The sequence below is a fragment of the Euphorbia lathyris genome, chromosome 5 (assembly GCF_963576675.1).
Source record: "Euphorbia lathyris chromosome 5, ddEupLath1.1, whole genome shotgun sequence".
Classification (NCBI taxonomy): domain Eukaryota; kingdom Viridiplantae; phylum Streptophyta; class Magnoliopsida; order Malpighiales; family Euphorbiaceae; genus Euphorbia; species Euphorbia lathyris.
The window spans coordinates 89,068,261-89,088,906 of NC_088914.1; the positions used below are offsets into that span (position 1 = coordinate 89,068,261).

Here is a 20,646-nt window from a genome sequence, read left to right on the forward strand (position 1 = left end):
CATCTTTCTCATTCTCTCACTTCTTTCTTTAATTTATTTCCATTCTCTCTCTAAACACACTCACTCTCCATCTCTATTTTCTCTCTCTAAAATATTTTTTTACTTGTACCATTTGATTGAATTTTTAGAATTATATCGAATCGGTTTTACAAGACTTTTCGAGAGTTTAAGTCACTTACACATGAGGTAAAAGTTGGTGAAAGTCATATGTAACTACATGTAAACCTGCTTAAACTCGGACGTTATTTCATGAAACCTTTGATTTAATTTTTCAAAATAGTTTGAGTCGCTTTTATAAAGCTTCCAATGAGTGTCAATCACTTTCATACACCTCTAACACTTTCAAATAATGTGAAAGTAGGTGAAAGTCATATATATAATTGCATGTAAGTTTTTATAATAATTTCACTCACTTTTACAAGTATGAAATCATTATCGCCCTCCTCAACACCACAAGTAGTTATAGTCGCTTCTACCAAGTGTTATTTCATGAAAAAATTGATTTAATTTTTTAAAATTATTTTGAATCGGTTTTACAAAACTTTCAACGAGTTTCAATCACTTTCACATGTGTTGAAAGTGGATGAAAGTCATATGTAACTATATGTAAACTTGTTTGAATTCAAGTGTTATTTCATGAAACATTTGATTTGATTTTTTAGAATAGTTTCAACCACTTTTACAAGAGTTCATAGAGTTTTATGCCTTGTTTAATAAAAACACTTAATTACTTAAATTAAAATGTTAAACACTTGTTTAATTTAAGTACGTTTGATAACGGTTGTTTCTCCACCACTTAAATTAGTTAATTAAGTTAAAAATCACTTATTTTGATAAGTCAAAATATTTAACTTAACATTTTAAGTTAAACATTGTCAATTAATATTTTTATAAAAGTTAAATCATTCAATATTTTCAGCACTCATAATATTCAGCACTTAAAATTCAGTACTTATTTTTTTCAGCACTTAATTTTCAGTTTTATCAAACAACACTTTAATCACTTTCACATGAGGCAAAAGTGGGTGAAAGTCATGTGTAACTACATGTAAACCTTCTTAAACTCAAGTGTTATTTCATAAAACCTTTGGTTTAATTTTTCAAAATAGTTTAAATCACTTTCAGAAGGCTTTCTATGAGTTTCAATCACTTTCACAATGCGAGTGAAAGTAGTTGAAAGTCATATGTAGCTCCATGTAAGTTATTATAATAATTTCAATCACTTTTACAAGTATGAAATCATCCTCACCTCCTCAACGCCATAATTAGCTTTAGTCGTTAGAGTAGACCATAGTAGAAATAAATTCATAGTGTTTGATATCTCAAATTATTGTTAATACCCATATTAAGAATCCATGTAACGACATTTAAAACTTGGCCGACACCTTGTTAGACGTTTCAAAGGTTGGATCCGTTTTCTATTTCGATAAAATCATTCCAAAAAATTTAAATACAAAAATGCACTAAAAAAAAAAAAATGTGCATCCTTATTTAACGTGGCTCTTAATTAGCATATAGTCAACTGTTTTATGTGTCACGTCAATATTTCGATAAGTTCTAGATCACACTCTCCCAAATTTCAGGTGTTTTCCTAGTCCATGGTTCACTAATCATTCCATAATCATTTTTCAATCTTCAATACAACTTGCTAATTGATTAAAAGCACCTGGAGTGAACCATTCCATAATCATTTTTCAATCTTCAATACAACTTGCTAATTGATTAAAAGCACCTGGAGAGAAACGATAATTCTCCTTAATCATCTTCAGAAACTCATTACCTGCTTCTTTGTCTGCCTCGTCTTTTTTCAGATGCTTAAGACATGCTTTTAAAGTCAAAAGACTCGGTTTACGTCCGGCTTTACTCGTAGTAATCGCCTTTTTTACCACTTCCACTGCCTTTCCCATCTCGCGATGGGCTCGATATCCAGCAGCCAAATGATCCCATGATCCAGAATCCGGCTCGTCGCCATTCTCGATCATCTTCTCTATAAAAGCCTCAGCTTTTTCGAAATACCCTTTTCGCGAATAAGCGCCAATCAACAGATTCGGAATGCGAATGTCGAAGTTAATCTTCCCTGAATTCCATTCCTCCCAGATCTTCTCAGCACCATCCATATCACCCAACTTCAGTAATGAGCTTATCATAGAGATATAGCCTGTGTTGACGAATTTCCCCATCTGTTTATACGAATCCCAAACGTGATACACTTCATCTTTAAGCTTGATAGCAGTGTATAAAGTGATGAGAGTTTCATAAGCAGTTTTCCTTGAAGCAATGATTAACGGCTCCGCTTTCTTCAACATCAACAAAGTTTTCTCAACTAAGCCGGCTTTTAGATAACCATTTGCTGCGGAGATGCAAGAATGGAAATCCATTTTGGCTCCGGGATCTGCTTCCATCACGCTTAAGAGTTTCTCCATACCCTCAACGTCTGAACAGGCTACGTAAGCTTGTAACCGGATGGTATAAGTGAATGTATTGCGTTTGATGCCCCGTTCCTCCATCTCCAGCATCAACATGTCTAGTTTCTCATAGTTATCCAGCTGAGAATACATACTTAGCATTACATTGTAGGAAACTGCAGTTTCTAGGAACCCCGAATCCTTCATTTTCTGCATCATGGCTTCCGCCTTTTCGACTTGTTTAGCTTGTGCATAGCAGTTTAACATAGAACCATAAACATGGTGATCTAGTGAACTTTCAGATAAACTGTTAAAAAATGCCTCAGCTTTTTCTAAGCCATGAACTTTCGAAATCAAATCCAATCGAACTGCAACATCCACGTTCGCTAACTTATCGCCCCATCGATCACTATCGGTCATCAAATCTGAGATCTAACATAAACATGACAGAAGATTCAGGGGTTTCACTCTACAAAGCATAGAAACAAAAACTTCCCTCAAATGGCTTTATTAAATCTTTGATCATCTATGTCAGGTTTAATCTGGTAAATAAATGAACAAGAACTTAATCCTTAAAACTGTGAAAGTGTGCATTTAATTAAAAAATAAAAAAGGCCTAAACCATACGCAGCCCCTTGGTCATTTTCCCCCGAACTTACGGGACGGCCTATTTGCACCTTCAACTATTTAAAAGTGGTATTAGCAACCCTCTCTTTTCATTATAACGGAAACAATCACGACATGTTCTCATTGCAAGCACCAAGGTCATAATAAAAAAGAGTTATGCAATACTAAAACAAGCTGAAAATGAGGTTAGTACAGACAGTGCACAAGTTCTCTTGTAAAAATTGCATGTAGCTCTAACTTCTTCTAAATCATCTACATATATGCAGGCTGGTTCCAATACTTCCATGAACACTTGTACTAATGTTGGAACTTCATTTTGTTTCCGCTATAACGAAAATAGAGGGTTGCTAATACCACTTTTAAATAGTTGAGGGGGCAAATTGGTCGTCCCGTAAGTTTAGGGGCAAAATGACCAAAATTGACAAATTCAAGGGACCCCATATGATTTAGGCCATAAAAAAATAAAGTTCTGTCAAATTAACTACGGATGGCACATCATCATCAAGGAAACAAGTTTCATCTACAAATTCAAAACTCAAAAACATCAATTAGCAATTAAAATTGTGAATTACAAGCATTGCAACTTCCACAAAATCAAATTACTTTCAACAAAAATCAATTTACATCATGCATTATTCGATCCTAAAAAACCAACATTTTCTACACAAATTGAAAAAACAATGCTTGTAGTTTCACATATTTGTAAACACTTTCATGTGGCTTAAAAGTTTACACATTTGGGTACGAGATTTCCTCCATTTGCAAAGGTAAATTTCTTCACTGCAACTGGTAGTAAACATGAAAAGTTTGAGTCAAATTATTACCTATTTTCTTATGAAGGGTAAAATGAATGGAAAGACAAGACAGCTCAAAATTTTGCAGGGTTGAGGAAAATGTTGAGAAAAGAGGCTTAACGAGACAACAGGGCGTGCATATTTCAGCCAAGACATCATATTGAGGGGTTAGGATTTTATTTTGTGAGACCAAACTACTCCAAACACCAATTACTGAGCCTAGCCAATTTTAAGTGGGATTATTCTCACTCATTTTGTTACGTTCCTAATTATTCGTATGGATCGCCATTAGAAGCATTCCTAAAAAAATATTTAACCAGCCAGCAGGTAAATTTGAATAAATGAAAAAGTCTATTTCTACAAATAGAGAAAACCGTATAACTCTGTTTACAAACTTTTAAACCACCACAACTTAGCTTAATCCGTAATCAAATCACACACTTAAACTTATCAATTTTGGACCTCTGGATACTCTTATTTTACAGATTTATCAGATTTTAATATGGCACTGAGTGAAAACTTCCACCTAGTGTGGAGGTTACAAAATCAACAAGTTTAGGTGCATAATAGTTAAAAGTGCAAGTTCGGGGGTACCAAATAGTATAATAGTTAAGGTGTAATTATGTATTAAACCCAGCCTCTTCATTGCAAATGTGTAAAATTACAAAAGTACTTTTTTATATTTTGCCCTAAAACGATCCCGGAACCACAGAAATCCCAATTAACCTAATTAAAATGTCAATAAGAGAGAGAGAGAGAGAGAGAGACTGATATACCTTAAGGGCTTGACTGTATCGGCGGTAATAGCGAAGCTTTTTGGCGATGTTTCGTAGCTCAGATAGCTTAATTTCTTTGCCTTCTTCGAGCCATTGTTCGATCACAGAAGCCGTCGTCATTGAAGGTTCTCTAGCCCCCAAAATTCTGTTCTGCAAAGAATCGATTTGGACCGAGGAGGAGGAGGAAGAAGAAGAGGAGGAGGAGGAGGAAGAAGAGGAAGAAGAGAAGAAAGCAGTGAAAGCATTTGTGGGAACTAATTGAGCCCTTAAGAATATATGGCTACGACGCCAAAGGTATGAAGTTGATCGCACGAGAGGAAGATTCATCGAGTTACAGGGAAAGAAAGGATAGTCGGAAACTGTAAATCGGACGAATGAGAAATGAATTTTCCGGCGGGGTTGAAGAAGGGTTTAAGGGATTATTTTGGTTTTATGATCCAATTTATTATTTTCTGAAGTTATGGATGAAACCTCGGATGCAACGGCGTCGTCTTTTGAAAGAGTGAAAGGACGAAAGAGGACCATGTAAGAAAGGAAGAAAGAAGTGAAATTTGACGGCAAAACAGACATTTAACTGTTTTCAGTGAATTGCTATTGCTAACCATGGGCCGGCCTAACGGGCTTTTAAGGAAAAACACTAAGTTGAAGCTCAGGCCAGCCTGCTATTAATTCAAGCGGATTCAGACCGGGCTGGGTTTAGCCTATACAAACCCACCTAAATATATATATATATATATATAATTTTTTTAATTAAATTAAATAAAATAAAATTTATACCTAAAAGTAAATATTTAATACATAAATTTATTAATTAATATTAATAGGCGGATCAGGCAGGACCAGTCCGAGTCTGAACCTATGGTCAAATTTCATTATCCAAGCACGGTCCAAGGGACACGAGTCTAGATGGACCGGACAGGTACCCAGACTCGTGTAGTGGTGTTCATCGGTCGGTTCGATCTGAAAATCAAACCAAACCAAAATAACCGAAAATCGAATAACACCTAAAATGAGAACCGAACCTAACCGAATAATATTAGTAAACCGATCCGATCCGAACCAATTATTTCGGTCGATTCGGTTCGGTTTTTGGTTTTAACACATACTAACTAGTTAAAATAAAAAAATAAATTAATATATAATTTTATAAGTTTTAATTAATTTAGTTTAATATAAAATTTTAAAAATAGTTATGCAAGTTGAGAAGCATACAATTATGCAAATTTTGAAAATTAAAAATTGAACTTTATTAAAAATGTAATTATAAAAAAAAGATGTCAAATTAAAGTGATTCAAATTTTAAAGATATAAATAGTTGAATTCCAATCCTCTACGATCACAATTCGCATTACAACCCTAATTTGTATTAATATTATTGATTTGGTAAGTATTAGTACAAAGTTTGAATAATATTAATATATTTTTCTTAATAGAACAATATTAATGACTTGACATTGACACAAAAAAAAAATTATAAATAGTTACGTTTTTTAGATGGTCGGAGGAAAATGTAAAGTCTCGGTCATATAAAGTCTCTACCTAAATTATAAATCTAATTAATCTATATTTCGGTCGGTTCAGTTATTTTGGTTATTTTGTTATAAAAACCGAACCGACCGATATTACCGATATTTTTTAATATTTAAAACCAAAACGGAACTTAATAGACCAAACACCGAACCGAAAAAACTGAAATTCATCGGTTCGATTAGTTATTTTGGTTCAGTTCGGTTTTTGAACACCCCTAGACTCGATTACAGGTCTGCTAATAAAGGATTAGTTATAGATTTTATTTTATTTATGGAAGTTATTTTAATTGAAAGATTATATTTTTAAAAGATAATGATATATTTTTAATTAGTTGAATATCATTTTGAAAATGCATTATTTTAAGGGATAAAATGTATAAATACCACTAGTATTGACGGCGAGAGTAATTTTACTCCTAGACATCTAAGTCATACAAGTAAAGAGATTTATTCATTGATAAGAAAAATAAAAAACGTGAACGGTGATTGGTTTGATGATAAAATAGAATCCTTGGTCGCGAACAGTGTCGATTGATTATAAAGAAAGAGAATTTGTGGTTCAGTTCTCCACCTTAATGACAGAAAAAAGGATTGATCAAATTCTATTGAGTCTGACTCATAGTGATCATTTATCAAAGAATGACTCTGGTTATTAAATGATTGAAGAGTCGAGGGCTTCTCTGGTCTTCGATGAAGGGAGGGTCCAGGTCCAGCTCTTTACTTATTCCACTTTCTTTAGGAATGAAAGAAGAACCTATTCTATTGATGTGGAAAAAGCGGTCTTGGCTGCTATCTTACTTATCTAGGGAAGGAAAAAGATGCTCTTCTTTCTATTGGCGATTCAGACCTAATGAGTTGAATTGGGGAAATGCGATTAAGTTATTGATAGAGATGAATCGGATCTCACCCTTAATTGATAGTTACCCGTCCCATCTAAGAGTTATCTTTCCCGTGCTTGAGGAAGCGTACTAAATGAAGTTTTACCTTCTAACTTTCTTGTGCTATCTATAAAAATGAATGATAAATCTCGTCTCTAATTAAAGCATAGGGAAATGCTTACACACGTATACCCGTGCTCTGAGTCCCTTTACCCGAAAGAATGGAAGGCCATGAAAGAAGTCTCAGGTATGGGCACTTGAAAGGGAAGAGCTGATGGTTGACTTTCTTTCGAGAAGTTTACGGAAAGAAGAAAATATGGTATATGTGTCAATCAAGCTTGATCGACAAGCTTTGATCTTGCTTACTTCAGACTAAGTAAAGAAGATGAAAGAAAGACTGCCTTCTTTGCACTCGAGGGCCAATCTCTGTCTGGTCCGAGGAAACATTTGCACGCCTCCGTTACCTTTTGGGAGGCTACGCCCCATAGAAACTGTCTACCTGAGACGGACTTAAAATTTTATAATTTTTACCACTAATGTTGGTAGCAATGAGCAATTTACCCTTAACATTAACAACTCGAGTCAAATTGAAAAATAATTCATCAAACTGTATTCTTAATCATGAATTGTGTCATCTATACTTCACATGCGGATTGTTTTATCACTTATTATTAACAAATCACAACCACATGAACATATGTTTGATTTTTTTAAATTAAAAAATTATATTGTATTTTATATAAGTTTAACAAAAAAAAATGTAAATATTTCGGTCGAATTTAAAAATATTGATATCAAATTTTATTATTAAATCACAAAATATGCGATTTTTTTAAAAGCAACTGATATTGGTAAAAAATAAGGAAAAAATATTTGTACTTTATAATATTATATAGAATTGTTTCAACTTGCCAACGCTAGGACTGAAATTACTCTTGACTATCAATATTAGAGGTAAAGTTATACCATTTTAACTGTTAGAGATAAAATTACTATTTTTTTTGGTAGAAAAGGAAAAGAAAAACGAACAACAACAAACTACCCAGGAATTAGCCTAGGGAAGCTAACCCCAATTCTATCTTCTAAGAGAAGAGGAGAGATGAAACTAGGAGAAACAGGAAGGGTCGTAACGCCTAACGTCCCTTCATGGCCCGCCGCCGCCAAGTGATCAGCAACACGATTCTGCTCTCTAAAAATGTGTCTGAACTCTACGAACTCAAAGGAGGAGCAAAGCCTTTTAATAGCTTTGATGAGGTTGCGACTGTTGAGACCCATAGAATGATTCTCAGAAATCATTTTGATTGCTTCCAAATTATCAGACTCCACAGAGAGCCTCTTAACACCCAGCCTTTTAGCAAGATTGATTCCAGTAAGAATAGCCCAGAGCTCCGCAGAAAAGAAAGAACCCAACCCTAAATTCTGGGAGAACCCAGAAAGCCAGGCGCCCCCTGCATCTCTAAGCACACCTCCAGCCGCAATCTTACCGTTACTGAGGCAGGAACCATCAGTATTCAGCTTCACAACCCCCTCTCTTGGCCTGCTCCATCCCACGAGATGGACATCACAACACTGAGAGGCTCTGGCAAGGGACTCTCCTTTGAAACTATCGATAATAGAGAAAAGTTTTTTCGAGAAGAAATCATCTAAGTTTGTCATAAAAACAGTTTTATCTCCAAAAATCTCCTCGTTTCTCCATTTCCAAACTTGGTGACAGATAATAGCAAAGAAAATGTCACCATGCTCCATGTATGGAAGCAACTTTCCTCTAACACCTTCAGAGAACCAGTCGACCTCAGAATGTGCCATGAAGGAAGAGAAAATATGGTGTGGGAGAATTTTCCTCCAAACCTCTTTACTATTAGAGCAATCTCTAAGAGCATGGCACAAAGTCTCAACATGGCATCTGCATCTACTGCAAGCTCCAGAATCAGCCAAGTACCTTCTGTGCCTATCCGAATTAGTAAGAAGCCTGTCCTTAACGCCCAGCCATAGGAAACTCCTAATACGGAAAGGAACTTTAAGGGTCCAAATCGACTTCCACACATCCGAGGGAGGATCAGATCTAAAGAGAGAGAAAGCTTCAAAGGCCGATTTGCAAGAATAAACTCCATTGTTAGTCAGCGCCCAGCAGTGCCTATCCAAGTCTTCCTCTTGATTACTCACCTTCACTCCCCGCATTCTAAGGAGAGTCTCAAAACTAAAGAAAGTATCAAACTTTGACCAGATCCAGTCCCCTTCCGAGTCAACCACATCGGCAATCCTCCAGTTGCGTATATCACTAGGCGGGGGGGGGGGGGGGAAACACACCTCAATTAACGGTTTATCCCCAATCCAGTTATCAAACCAGAAGCTAATGGACTTACCATTCCCCACCTCCAGGCCAACTCCCGAGCAGAACTCATCAAACACAGCACTAAGTCCTTTCCAAAGGAAGGAACAATTAGCAACTCTCTCTTTCGGGCCCCCGAAGATTTTGTCTTTCCGATACTTACTACAAAGGAGGCGAACCCAAAGAGAGGAGGGGTTTTGCCACATACGCCAAAAGAGTTTCATTAATAAAACTTTATTATTGTCCTTTGCTTTCCTAATACCCAGACCCCCAGAATCTTTAGGCTGGCAAACCTCACTCCAAGGCACAAGATGGATCTTCCTGCCCTCCGCAGCTTCCCCCCACAGGAACCTACGGTTAATCTTATCAAGATCATTAAGCACAGGATCCGGAAGCTTACAAGCCTGCATGATGTGATTGGGAGCAGCACAATTAACAGATTGAATTAACGTGAGGCGGCCAGCGAGAGACAGAGTCTTGGCTTTCCAAGTGGCACACTTCGAATTAGCTTTATCCAAAGTCTCTTTGAAGGAGCCTTTAGACACACGCTCACTGTGGAGGGGAATGCCCAGATACTTCCCAAGAGAATCAGTAAGAGGAATACCTGAGAGATCACTTAATCTCTTACAGACTCTCTGATTCATATTCTTAGAGCACATCATCCTAGATTTCTGGATATTAAGCTTCTGCCCAGAGGCCGAACAAAAACAATCCAGAATATCCATAATGACTCTCAACTGCTCCTCATTACTCTCAAGAAAGATAAGGACATCATCTGCAAAGAATAAGTGAGTCACCTGGGGACAGAAGCTGTTGATCGTCACAGGGTGGAAACTCCCATTATCAATCGCATCCTGAATCAGGTGAGAGAGCCTCTCCATAGCAATAACAAAAAGGAAAGGGCTCATAGGATCCCCCTGACGGATTCCTCTGCCCGGGGAAAATTCCTCTGACATATCCCCATTGACCATAACTTGAAACACAGGAGAAGAAATACATACCTTAATTAAACTTCTCCAGCTGTCCGGACAGAGGAGATAAAATTACTATTAATCGTCAATGCTAGACGTTTTTTTTTTTTTGTACATTATCCTTTATTTTAAATTAAAATTTAAGACAAACAATTACTCTCCCATTTTTTTTTATCAACTAATATACATTAACATTTTTATCATTTATATATTGTTCTAACATTTTATGATATTTTTCTCAAAATAATACTCATTCAAATGACATATATGTATTAATACAAATTTTCTTTTAAGATATTTGATCTGCTTCTAAAATTTCTAATATTTTTACTTATTAATATTATAAATTAAAAAAATTTATAATTATAATTAAGACAATGATATAATTTGGTTCAATTCTAAAGAAAAAATTAAATGGTTCGATTTAATTTTAAATTTTTTTATTAAAATATTCAATCCGTTCAAAGATCTCTAAAATCTGTGCTCAGCCCTAGCAAAATAAGTGCAAAGTTGAAGAGGCATAATTATAAACTAGTTTTGAACCCGCGCAATACGCGAACTTATTTCAATATATTTTCATTTTAAATAAACTTTCTTTTTAAAAACTTTTATTTATTCATGTCTTTCATAATTTTAGTAAAAAAAAAACAATTAAAAACTATTAAAAAACATATAAAAAAAAGCAAAAAAAAAAATCAAGAGATAAGATACTAAAATAGACATGGTTTTTGGAGAAATATCAATTCAGGCTTCATGTACAAAATAGCACCAATATAGGATTAACATCTAAAAAATGTATCAATTTAGGTATCGATAACTGATTGGACACGTGATTCCTATTACCCTGTTAAGTTCTGATTTATCCATCCACGTATAATTGACAGAACTTAACGATGTAATATCAATGACGTGTCTCGTTCTATTATCGAGATCTAAATACAATCAGAAAACCATATGGAATAAAACCTTACAAAAAAAATTGGAATGAATTAAAAAAGTAAGAAACAATGTGTAAATATTTTCAAAAAAAAAAATTCAAATTTTGAAAAAAGCAATAAAAAAACGCAACAAAAACTACTTTTTTTCTAGGGTTAAGGTGCAAAAATACCCCTAACGTTTTGGGTCAGGAGCAATTTTACCCCTAACGTCTAAAATGGTGCAATTTTGCCCCTAACGTTTGTAGCCAAGAGCAATTTTACCCCTAACGTTGGTAATTTGGGTCAATTTCAGATATTATTATAAAACACATATATTTTTATTCATTATTTTGCACCAATTTCATATCAATTCATCCTAAAAAAAGAATTTCATGTTTTTTTGTAATTTAATAATAGAATTGGAGATTAATATTTACAAATTCGGTGAATTTTTTGAATTTTTTTTTATCTAATTCATACAAAAGACAATATATTTTTTTATTTTTTTCACATCCCAGCATATGTTTATGATTTGTTACTGATAAAATGACGCATATATGAAGTGTAGATGATAAGATTCATGACCGAGAAGACAGTTTGATGAATTATTTCTGAAATTGATCCAATTTATCAACGTTAGGGGTAAAATTGCTTTTGGCTACAAACGTTAAGGGTAAAATTGCACCATTTTAGACGTTAGGGGTAAAATTGCTCCAGACCCAAAACGTTAGGGGTATTTTTGCACCTTAACCCTTTTTTCTATTAGAGATTTGTAATCTTAAATTTGAACAACTATTTTCATGATTAGATCTCCAAAAAAATTAATATTGAATTTTATCCAATCTAATTCTCATTTGAATTTTTTTAAATTTAAAATATATTCATCCTCTCTTATTATTAAGATCACTACTACATTTTCGGATATGGTTTATAATTGATTAAATCCAATTTCTAATCTATGTTATTTAAAATTTTAAAAGGGAAATCTAATTTGTATTCCAATTCTTATCTAACATATTTAAATCATAATGATAATTTGTAGTTCAATTTTTAATAGATAAACTCTGAATTCAATCTTCAATTTAGGATTCTGATTTATTTTTTCTAATTTAAAATGAAACTCAAATTTTCATTTATCTATCTTGATAACAAACTGATTTGCAAATGGTCATTCTACCATTTAGGAATTTGATTATTTAGTTTTAAATTAATATCATACTCAATATTTTTAGTCTTTTTATAAATAATAAAAAAACTGATTTAATTTTAAATATATAACTTAGAGCCAATTCTTTCATTTAGGAATCTAAAATCTAAAATCGATAACCATCCATTTATATTACATTTCTTTTTTTAAAGCATTCATAATTACATTTTAGATATGAAAAAAAGCAATACATTTACAAAATTATCACAATTATGCATGAAATAATATAAACAGTAATAATTTACATGTAACTATTATGCATTTATGTAACTATTATGCATTTTACTAATCAGCCTGCAAATCTAACATGAAAACACTTATTCTTCTTGAAAATATTGTTTGATACCCTAGTCCAAAACCAGAATTTTGATAAGTGATAACAAACCAGAGATAGTTGTGGCGGATTAAATCGAGCAAAACAATTCTCCAAAAGGAATGATAGCTAGGAAGTGAGAAGGAAAAAAACGTATCAAAGAAATTACCATTAATGAATAGTCATTCAGAATCTGGAATTGTAAAGTTTCAAAAAAAAAAAATCACAGTAAAGCCCCTTTATATTGGATTTTAATTTGTTGCTTATATGGATTTACCCTGAGTTGGATTTAAGCACCTCAACTTAATAAACAAATACAATTTAGAATAGTTATTCTTTAATGGATTTTAGAAGAATGTAATTAAGAGAGATTGCTCTTGTCTATAATTGACAATTATTGCATCTTTAGATGTATTAACCATGCAGTTGATACTTGAGTTGTTACATGTAAACCATTTGAGAAGCATGAACTTATATGATGAACTTTATTTTCAAGTACATGTTTTATGCCAATATTATTGCGTTTTAAGTTTTAGCCAAAAGAAGCATGGATGATGATGAAGAATCAAAGAGAGAGTAGACAGAATATAGTTTGAGAATTTAAGAATCATACCACATAACTAATAGTACTTCTTGATCTTCCATCTCCCTCTTATAGTAGTGTGGCTCTCTCTTTATTTAGCAGTAGTTAAAAGGAAGAAATACGTACAAAAACAAAGAGCAGAGGACATGAAGAGGTGGTTTTAGATTTTAGATGCTTTGAATTTTGAATTTGTTTGTACTCGAGATAGAGTTTTTTGTTCAAAGAGATTTTTAGGAGCAGGTTTCTTTTTTAGTTTAATTAGCAGATAGAGTTGGTTGTTCAACAGATTATTAGTATCACGCTTCCACGAATAAAAATCACATTTTAACAGGTTAATAATCTCTAATAATTACACATCAATTTAAAAAATTCTGAAAATTACACATCATCAGAAACTCTATAATATTGACAAGTGTACCTTTAGTTTCCAGCTTCTATATATAGATAATAGATTACCCCAAACTTTAGTAACCAATAGACTAAAACTGGAAAGTATAGGGCCTAAATTGCACTTTCGTCCTCCAATGGTTGTAAACCCTTCCTCAACCCCCAAAATTCATCTCCCTCACAGTCTCCGACTCTCCTCTTCTTCTTTCTTCGATTTATGGTCTCCATTGTCTAATTCTAGCTTAAATGAACCTGCTTCAGCGATGGAGTTCAAATCTCCGGCATCGCGTCGAGGGATTGCTAAAGTTTCAATCAGTTCAAACCTCAACTCCTCAGATCGGTCCTCTGTACGACAGAATTATCGCGACGACGAGACGAGATTCTTCACCCTCGATTGTACCGGTTCTCGACCAATGGCTTGAAGAACGCAAAAGCTTGAGCGTAAGGAAGGTGCGAAAATGCATCAGCGAGCTCCGGAGGGACGGCCACTACAACCACGCTCTTCAGGTATCTCAGTTCTCTCTCTTTTAGTCTTTCCTCCCAATTATCATTTTCACATTATTCAGTATTTTCAGCTCGATTACTCTTATGCCCTAGCGTGACATCTTTTGCTTGATTGTGCGACTCTGGCATTGTTTGAGTTATGTACATGTTTGATTTTCCTTAATGATAATAGTGATGTTTGTAGAAATGGTGAAAATGATCCGATTAAGTTTCTAGAAAATTGATTCGGGACAGAAGATAATGGAGAAAAAAATTAATTGTGCCCCAAAGTTTTTGTAATTAGGCATGTAAAAATGGATTATTGTGTCATATAATTAATTGTGTTATGTGATCTATAATCGTTGTTATAGTGGAGTATCATAATTGTGTTATGTGATCTATAATCGTTGTCATAATCGAGTATCCTAAATGTGTTATGTGATCTATATGTTGCACATAATTATACAAGAAATAAATGCAATAAAAATGATAGTAATCGCTTCAATCGGTTTATCTCTATGAATCGTGTTGTTGCTTAGTAAAGGTTCTATTTTCTTCTGCTCCTTTTAACTTATAGTTGCTGTTTATGGGTTGTGAATTTGTTGATGCGATTTAGTTGCTCCAACTGTAGTTAAGGGCTTCTTTGCTATAGAAGTATAAATAATGTTATTTTTGAAGCCATTTTTTGGGGAAGCTTTGATTTTAATGATCATATAGGAGAGTCTGTGAAATCCTGAATCTTTGGTAATTTTTATTTTAGGTGTCAGATTGGGTGACTGGTCAAAGAGGCTTTCACTTGTCGCGTACAGATATTAAAATTCGAATGCATTTGATCTCGAAACTTCATGGATTGGGAAAAGCTGAAGAGTATTTTAACAGCATTGCCAAGAGTTACCCAGGCATCAAGACTGATAATGCTCTATTACATTTCTATGCAAAAACTAAAGAAATGGAAAAAGCAGAGGCACTTTTCCAGAATATGAAAGATTTGGGGTTTGTGAACATTGCATTTTCTTACCGCACAATGCAACATCTCTATCGTCGGATGGGTAAACATGAGAAAGCAGACTTATTGAGGAAAGAGATGGACGAAAAAGACATTGACTGCAACATTTTCACTTTCAACAAGCGGTTGCAGGACTGTTCTGATATTGAGTGTATGGAGAAACTTTTAGAAAATATGAATCCCCAAATCAAAATGAACTTCCACAGTTGCATTATTGCTGCAAAAGGTTATTTGAAAGCTGGACGTTTTGACAAAACCATGACGATGTTGAAGAGATCAGAGAGCTTAATCTATCATAAGAGTAGAATGACTTGTTACGAAACTCTCCTTGGTTTATATGCTGCTATTGGTGATAAAGCCAGTGTCTATCGCGTTTGGGATTCGTATAAGCAAACGGGGATGTTGTTAAGCCAAGGCTATTTCCACATGATACTGTCATTACTGAATGTTGATGATTTGGTTGGTGCTGAGAAGATCTATGAGGAATGGGAGTCAGGCAAGAATGAATTCGAGATTGGCATTCCGAACTTGATGATTGGTGCTTTTTCGAGGAGAGGTTTGATGGAAAAGGCTGAGGCATACATAAACAAGATACTAGAGAAAGGGAAGAAGCCTAATTCTACCTCATGGGGTCATTTGACAATCGGATATCTACAACAACGCAGTCAGATGAAGAAAGCAGTAGATTCGATAAAGAAGGCACTTTCGACGCCTAAACAAGTATGGATGCCGAGGTTTGGAACTTCGGAGAAATGTCTGAGGTATTTGAAGGGTCAAGGAGACAAAGAACAAGCAGAAGAGCTTTTGAAGATGATAAACAAGCAGTGTCATTTGTCAACTGATGAATATAATAGATTGTCTAGTTTTGTTAAAGCTTGAAACTTTGCACTTGATCATTGCATTGCAACACCAGCTGCCTTGCCGGAAAAGGGAACTGTCTACGGGTAAAATACGTTCATGACATCTTAAATATACTGCTCACACGTGTCTCCTTACATCCGCGTTAATTTCCATCTAATTGCAATTGATTGCTATATGTCAGGGACCCAATGTGATTGATTGCTATAAGTCAAGGGGGTCAATGTCGCAAAATAACAGGTAAGGGGGGCAAAAGCAATAGATCAAGGCCAAATAATACTTTAAGCCTCTATATAAACAAAAAGATGCAACCACCAACATAAAAAGCAAAGCATATAGAAAAATGTATTGGGTAAATTACATCCGTGGTCACTCAAAAGTTCAAAACATATCATTAAAACCACTCAACTTTACACAATCTAACATTATGGCCACTAAACTTTAACTAACGCCTCAACATAACCGTTAAGGATCTCAAAATGGAAAAGTTCAAGAACTAAAGTTGTTTAGAACGTCATTTAGCATGAAATCAACATTTTTGGAGTTTTCTCTCACTTTCTCGCTTTTAACCATACAACAACACCCGAATGACCACAGAAATTTTGAAGAATTAAAATTGATTAGAATATCATCAATTCTTGAATTTTTCTTTTATTTATTTTGAGGTCATCAACAGCCATTTTGAAAATGTTGGTTGAAGTTTGGTGGCCATAATATAAAGTTGAGTGACTTTTAAGTTACATTTTGAAATTTGGTGACCAGATAAAATGTGGGTTTCGGGCAATGATGGGCTCGGTCAGTTGGCTCAATCTTATTTCACTAAGGCATTTTCTAACCGTAATAGTGATTGGCAAGCAATTGTAGAGCCCATTTAAAACTTTTATTGATAAAATCCTATTTTATTTCCAAGAATTACAGAAATATTAAAATTAATATACATTTTTTTTAATATATTTTTGGAAACATTTAGGTATTTATCATAATTTTCTAGCTTAAGAATATCTTTTTATTATTAAAAATAAAATATTTATTTTCTTTAAAAAAGAATATTTATTGATAAAAATCCTATTTTATTATCATGGATTTGAGGAATATTAAAATGAATATTCTTTAATTTGAAATATGTTTTGGGAACATTTAGATATTTATCATAATTTTCTATATTTTCATTATCTTTTAATTGTTAAAAATAGAAATTCTATTGATAAATATTAAAAATGATAATCAATTGGCTCAAACATCTTTAAAGAAATAATTGAGTTCCTTACCTTAACAAAAAAATTTTATAAATACTTAAATAATTTGCTTACCTTAATTTTTTTTAAATGCTTAATTGATTTTCTTACCGTAAAAAAAATATGAAACATAAAAATCTAAATAATATTTGGTGTATTAGGCAAAAAGCATCATTAGGTCTTTTGTTGGAGCTGTAGTCATCCTCTGTACCTGCACTGTTGGAGCTGTTGTCATCCTCTGCATCATATGGGGATCTTTCTTCTTTTGTGGATTTCAGTAACTACAAGTGCTGGCAGTGGTAAGTAAATTAAGATAAATTCATATCATTTCAGAAAGAAAGTGTTAATGGGGATCATTTGCTATATAGCTTTGTGCTCTAGCAAGAGATAATGGAATCTCATACCAGAATTGTGCAGATAGATTAATTGGAAATTAGCATTTAGACGGTGCTTTTGTTAATTACATGACTCAAACGTCTTATATTGTTACAAGTCATTCTTAATAGATATAGTAAAACAAAATTTGATTTGTAAATACATTATATGATCTCCAACATGATATTAGCGGAGTTTTATATAGTTAGTTTTGACACATACTAATAAAAAAAATGATATTAAATATTTAAAAATGTCCTATATTTTTAAAAGTCGATGTATTAACAGTATATAGTAAAATTACATGTCACTCAAAAATACGATATCAAATCGACACTAATCCGATTACGCTAATACGATTATGACTTGAAGGTTTCTTATTAATTTTTGTTTGAAACAGTGAACTTATTAATTAAATGTCACAATCCATTTTTAATTTTCTAGCTTTCTTATAATTAACTCATATGATTCAAAGTGGCATTATTAATTTATTTCAATCTTTTGTTTCTGCTTTAGACAGTGCTTCTGCTCTTTTTGATTACCTTTTTCTGTTATCTGGTGGTGAAATCGTTTACTTTGGTCAAGCTAAAATGGCAGTTGAGGTGAAAATGTTTGCTCTGATTTTTTCGATTGGATTGACAGTCATTGAAGTTTGGGATCTTTTTCATATCAATGTTTAATTCGGATTTGTTTTGCAGTTCTTCGGTGAAGCAGGATTTCCATACCCGAGTAGAAGGAATCCTTCGGATCATTTTCTACCATGTGTTAATTCAGATTTTGATCTTGTTACTGCAACTTTAATGGGAGCTCAAAGAGTATGTTAAATTCTGTTAATGTTCTATATTATTGATATAAATAACATAGAAATGATAAACATGTAACGTTAAGAAGTTTACGAATCGTGTTATTATGTCAGAAACAACTTGCATCTGTTGTTTTTCAGATTGTTGAAACCAAAGTGAAAATGAACTCTGAAAGGCTTTTCAGATTCCCGAGTTAAACATGATGTTTCCAACATCAAAGGTTTTCATTCCTTTACTCCAATAAGTTTCTGTTATATTGAAAACTTAAAACGTGATTTCATAATAAGGTTTTTATAATAAATATGATACTAAATAAATTTAATTTTTAAAATCTTCTATTTTGAAGTTATTAACGGTTAATTGATAATGTATACTTAAAAGTTCCTCATTAATATGAATATTTAGGCTTCCTAGCTATCATTAGAAGAAGAAATCTTATTTTCTAAAAAAAAAAAAAAATCTTATTAGACGGATTTCTTATAGGGAAAATTACAAAACTAGGTTAAATGGAAGGCCCATTTACATATTAAACTCATTTACTCAACCTACTACATATCTAGACTGATTTTGTGTGACTTTTCCATAATACCCCTAACCTTCCCACTTCCTTCCTTACGCGAACGTTCTCTCCCCTCTTCTCCTTGGTTGTGCGAAACGGTGGCAGCTCCTCCATTAATGATTCCAAGACTTTTGATCTTCCTATCTTCCTTTAAATTCCACGAAATCTGGTTCATTTCTCCAAATCACAATGAATTTCTCTTCTTCCTCTCTTCATCTCTTGATTCTGCAACTTCCTAATCCTAGAAAACGAAGTCATGGTTCTTCATCTTCCATTTCCTGCTCGTTCGAAAAAATGGTGAATCTACGTTATTTTCATCGTTTTTCCCAGTTTATCATATTGGGTTCATCAAAAAATGTAAGTATATGCTGTTTTTTCTGCGTTTTCCCCCATAAATCCACTTAGCATATGCGGTTATCGCGAGGTCTTCGGGGAGAAATTTATCGATTTCACTTCGCGAAACGCTGATTACGCGAAGTTTGCGAGGTAATTCGATAAATTTCTCTCGCAGACTCCGCGAATTCTGCGTTTTGCGAAGCCAGAGCGTCACATTTCTCCTCGCAGACTCCGCGAAATCATTGTTTCGCGAAGTCAGAGCGTCACATTCCTTGCACATTTATGTTCGCATACTTAGCGAATCGTCGTTTCGCGAAGCCAAATCTTCCTTTTTTCTGACTAACACGATTAAATTTTTCTGAAGGTGGTTGAATACGTAATATTCATTCCTGGAAGCCGGTGTGTTAGGGTGCCATGAGAGACATCCATTCGAAAACGCCTGGACTTCCATCCCTCTGTGGTGAATAAAAGGCTATGTATAATGAAGTGATTTGTTAGGAGTTTATTGTGGCAATCTTAGTGAATAGTAGCCTATGTATTATGAGATGATTTGTTATGAGTTTATTGTGGCAATCTTATTGTAAATTTTGATAATGTTATGATTTTAATGTTGGAATCCTTTGTTGTTTGCCATTTTTTGTTATATACCACTTCGCGAATTAGCTACAAAACATATCCAGGCTTCGCATATGCGAATTAAATTCATCAAATAAATCAAACTCTAGCTTCGCAGGCTTCGCATATGCGAACTAAATTCATCAATTATTATGAACATTAGCTTCGCAGGCTTCGCATAATATGGAATTTGCGAAGTCAGACGGGAGGGGGCGAGACGCGCGTAAATATTGAGGGTATTATGGGAAAGTCACACAAAATCAGTCTAGATATGTAGTAGGTTGAGTAAATGGGTTTAATATGTAAATGGGCCTCCCATTTGACCTAGTTTTGTAATTTTCCATTTCTTATATATATTATCCTTATATTAGGGAATAGGGATCATGTCACAAAGAAGACCGTGATGTATCTAACTTAAAGTATAAAGTGAGAAATGTTTTTGAGATCCTCAAGTGACATGACCTTTAATAATTTTTCCTATTAGACAGGGACGGATCTAGAGGGTGCATGGGGGTTCGAGCACCCACTAGTTGTTAAAAACGCTAAAAATTCTAGAGAAATTATGTATGAGATTTTAATTTTTTCTTTTATGTAATAACACCAAAATATCAACTTAAAATTCATAAATCGTAAAAGAAAGTGAATCATGGATCTGTAAAG

General features: G+C 33.7%; 2 protein-coding genes across 4 annotated transcripts; one reads left to right on the top strand and one right to left on the bottom strand.

Moving 5' to 3' along the window:
* Positions 1-1,412: 1,412 nt before the first annotated feature.
* LOC136228535 (pentatricopeptide repeat-containing protein At2g20710, mitochondrial-like) lies at positions 1,413-5,045 on the bottom strand. The gene is made up of 3 exons (XM_066016956.1): positions 4,603-5,045; positions 1,733-2,837; positions 1,413-1,666 (listed from the first exon to the last, which is right to left on the bottom strand). The coding sequence occupies exons 1-3, from the start codon at positions 4,927-4,929 to the stop codon at positions 1,629-1,631; spliced, it is 1,470 nt and encodes a 489-aa protein (XP_065873028.1). The 5' UTR covers positions 4,930-5,045; the 3' UTR covers positions 1,413-1,628.
* Positions 5,046-13,814: 8,769 nt separating this feature from the next.
* Positions 13,815-19,989, top strand: LOC136231082 (pentatricopeptide repeat-containing protein At2g20710, mitochondrial-like). 3 transcript variants are annotated; one of them, XM_066020336.1, is made up of 7 exons: positions 13,815-14,223; positions 14,960-16,149; positions 16,248-16,303; positions 17,460-17,597; positions 18,190-18,275; positions 18,372-18,488; positions 19,736-19,989. In XM_066020336.1, exons 1-2 carry the CDS (start codon positions 13,963-13,965, stop codon positions 16,082-16,084), a joined length of 1,386 nt encoding a protein of 461 aa, XP_065876408.1. In that variant the 5' UTR covers positions 13,815-13,962; the 3' UTR covers positions 16,085-16,149; positions 16,248-16,303; positions 17,460-17,597; positions 18,190-18,275; positions 18,372-18,488; positions 19,736-19,989. The 3 variants fall into 3 exon arrangements, with proteins under 3 accessions (XP_065876408.1, XP_065876409.1, XP_065876410.1); XM_066020337.1 differs by lacking the exon at positions 19,736-19,989 and having other exon boundaries at positions 18,194-18,275; positions 18,372-18,659; XM_066020338.1 differs by lacking the exons at positions 18,190-18,275; positions 19,736-19,989 and having other exon boundaries at positions 18,372-18,659.
* The last annotated feature ends 657 nt before the right edge of the window (positions 19,990-20,646 follow it).

What these genes read in the sequence shown, in the direction of transcription:
- LOC136228535 (XM_066016956.1), bottom strand. Translation starts at nt 4,929, where the DNA reads ATGAATCTTCCTCTCGTGCGATCAACTTCATACCTTTGGCGTCGTAGC. An exon ending in GATACAGTCAAGCCCTTAAG is followed by an intron (nt 2,838 to 4,602) that starts GTATATCAGTCT and finishes TGTTTATGTTAG; the next exon opens with ATCTCAGATTTGATGACCGA. An exon ending in GAATTATCGTTTCTCTCCAG is followed by an intron (nt 1,667 to 1,732) that starts GTGCTTTTAATC and finishes GGTTCACTCCAG; the next exon opens with GTGCTTTTAATCAATTAGCA.
- LOC136231082 (XM_066020336.1), top strand. Translation starts at nt 13,963, where the DNA reads ATGAACCTGCTTCAGCGATGGAGTTCAAATCTCCGGCATCGCGTCGAG. An exon ending in ACTACAACCACGCTCTTCAG is followed by an intron (nt 14,224 to 14,959) that starts GTATCTCAGTTC and finishes TTTTTATTTTAG; the next exon opens with GTGTCAGATTGGGTGACTGG.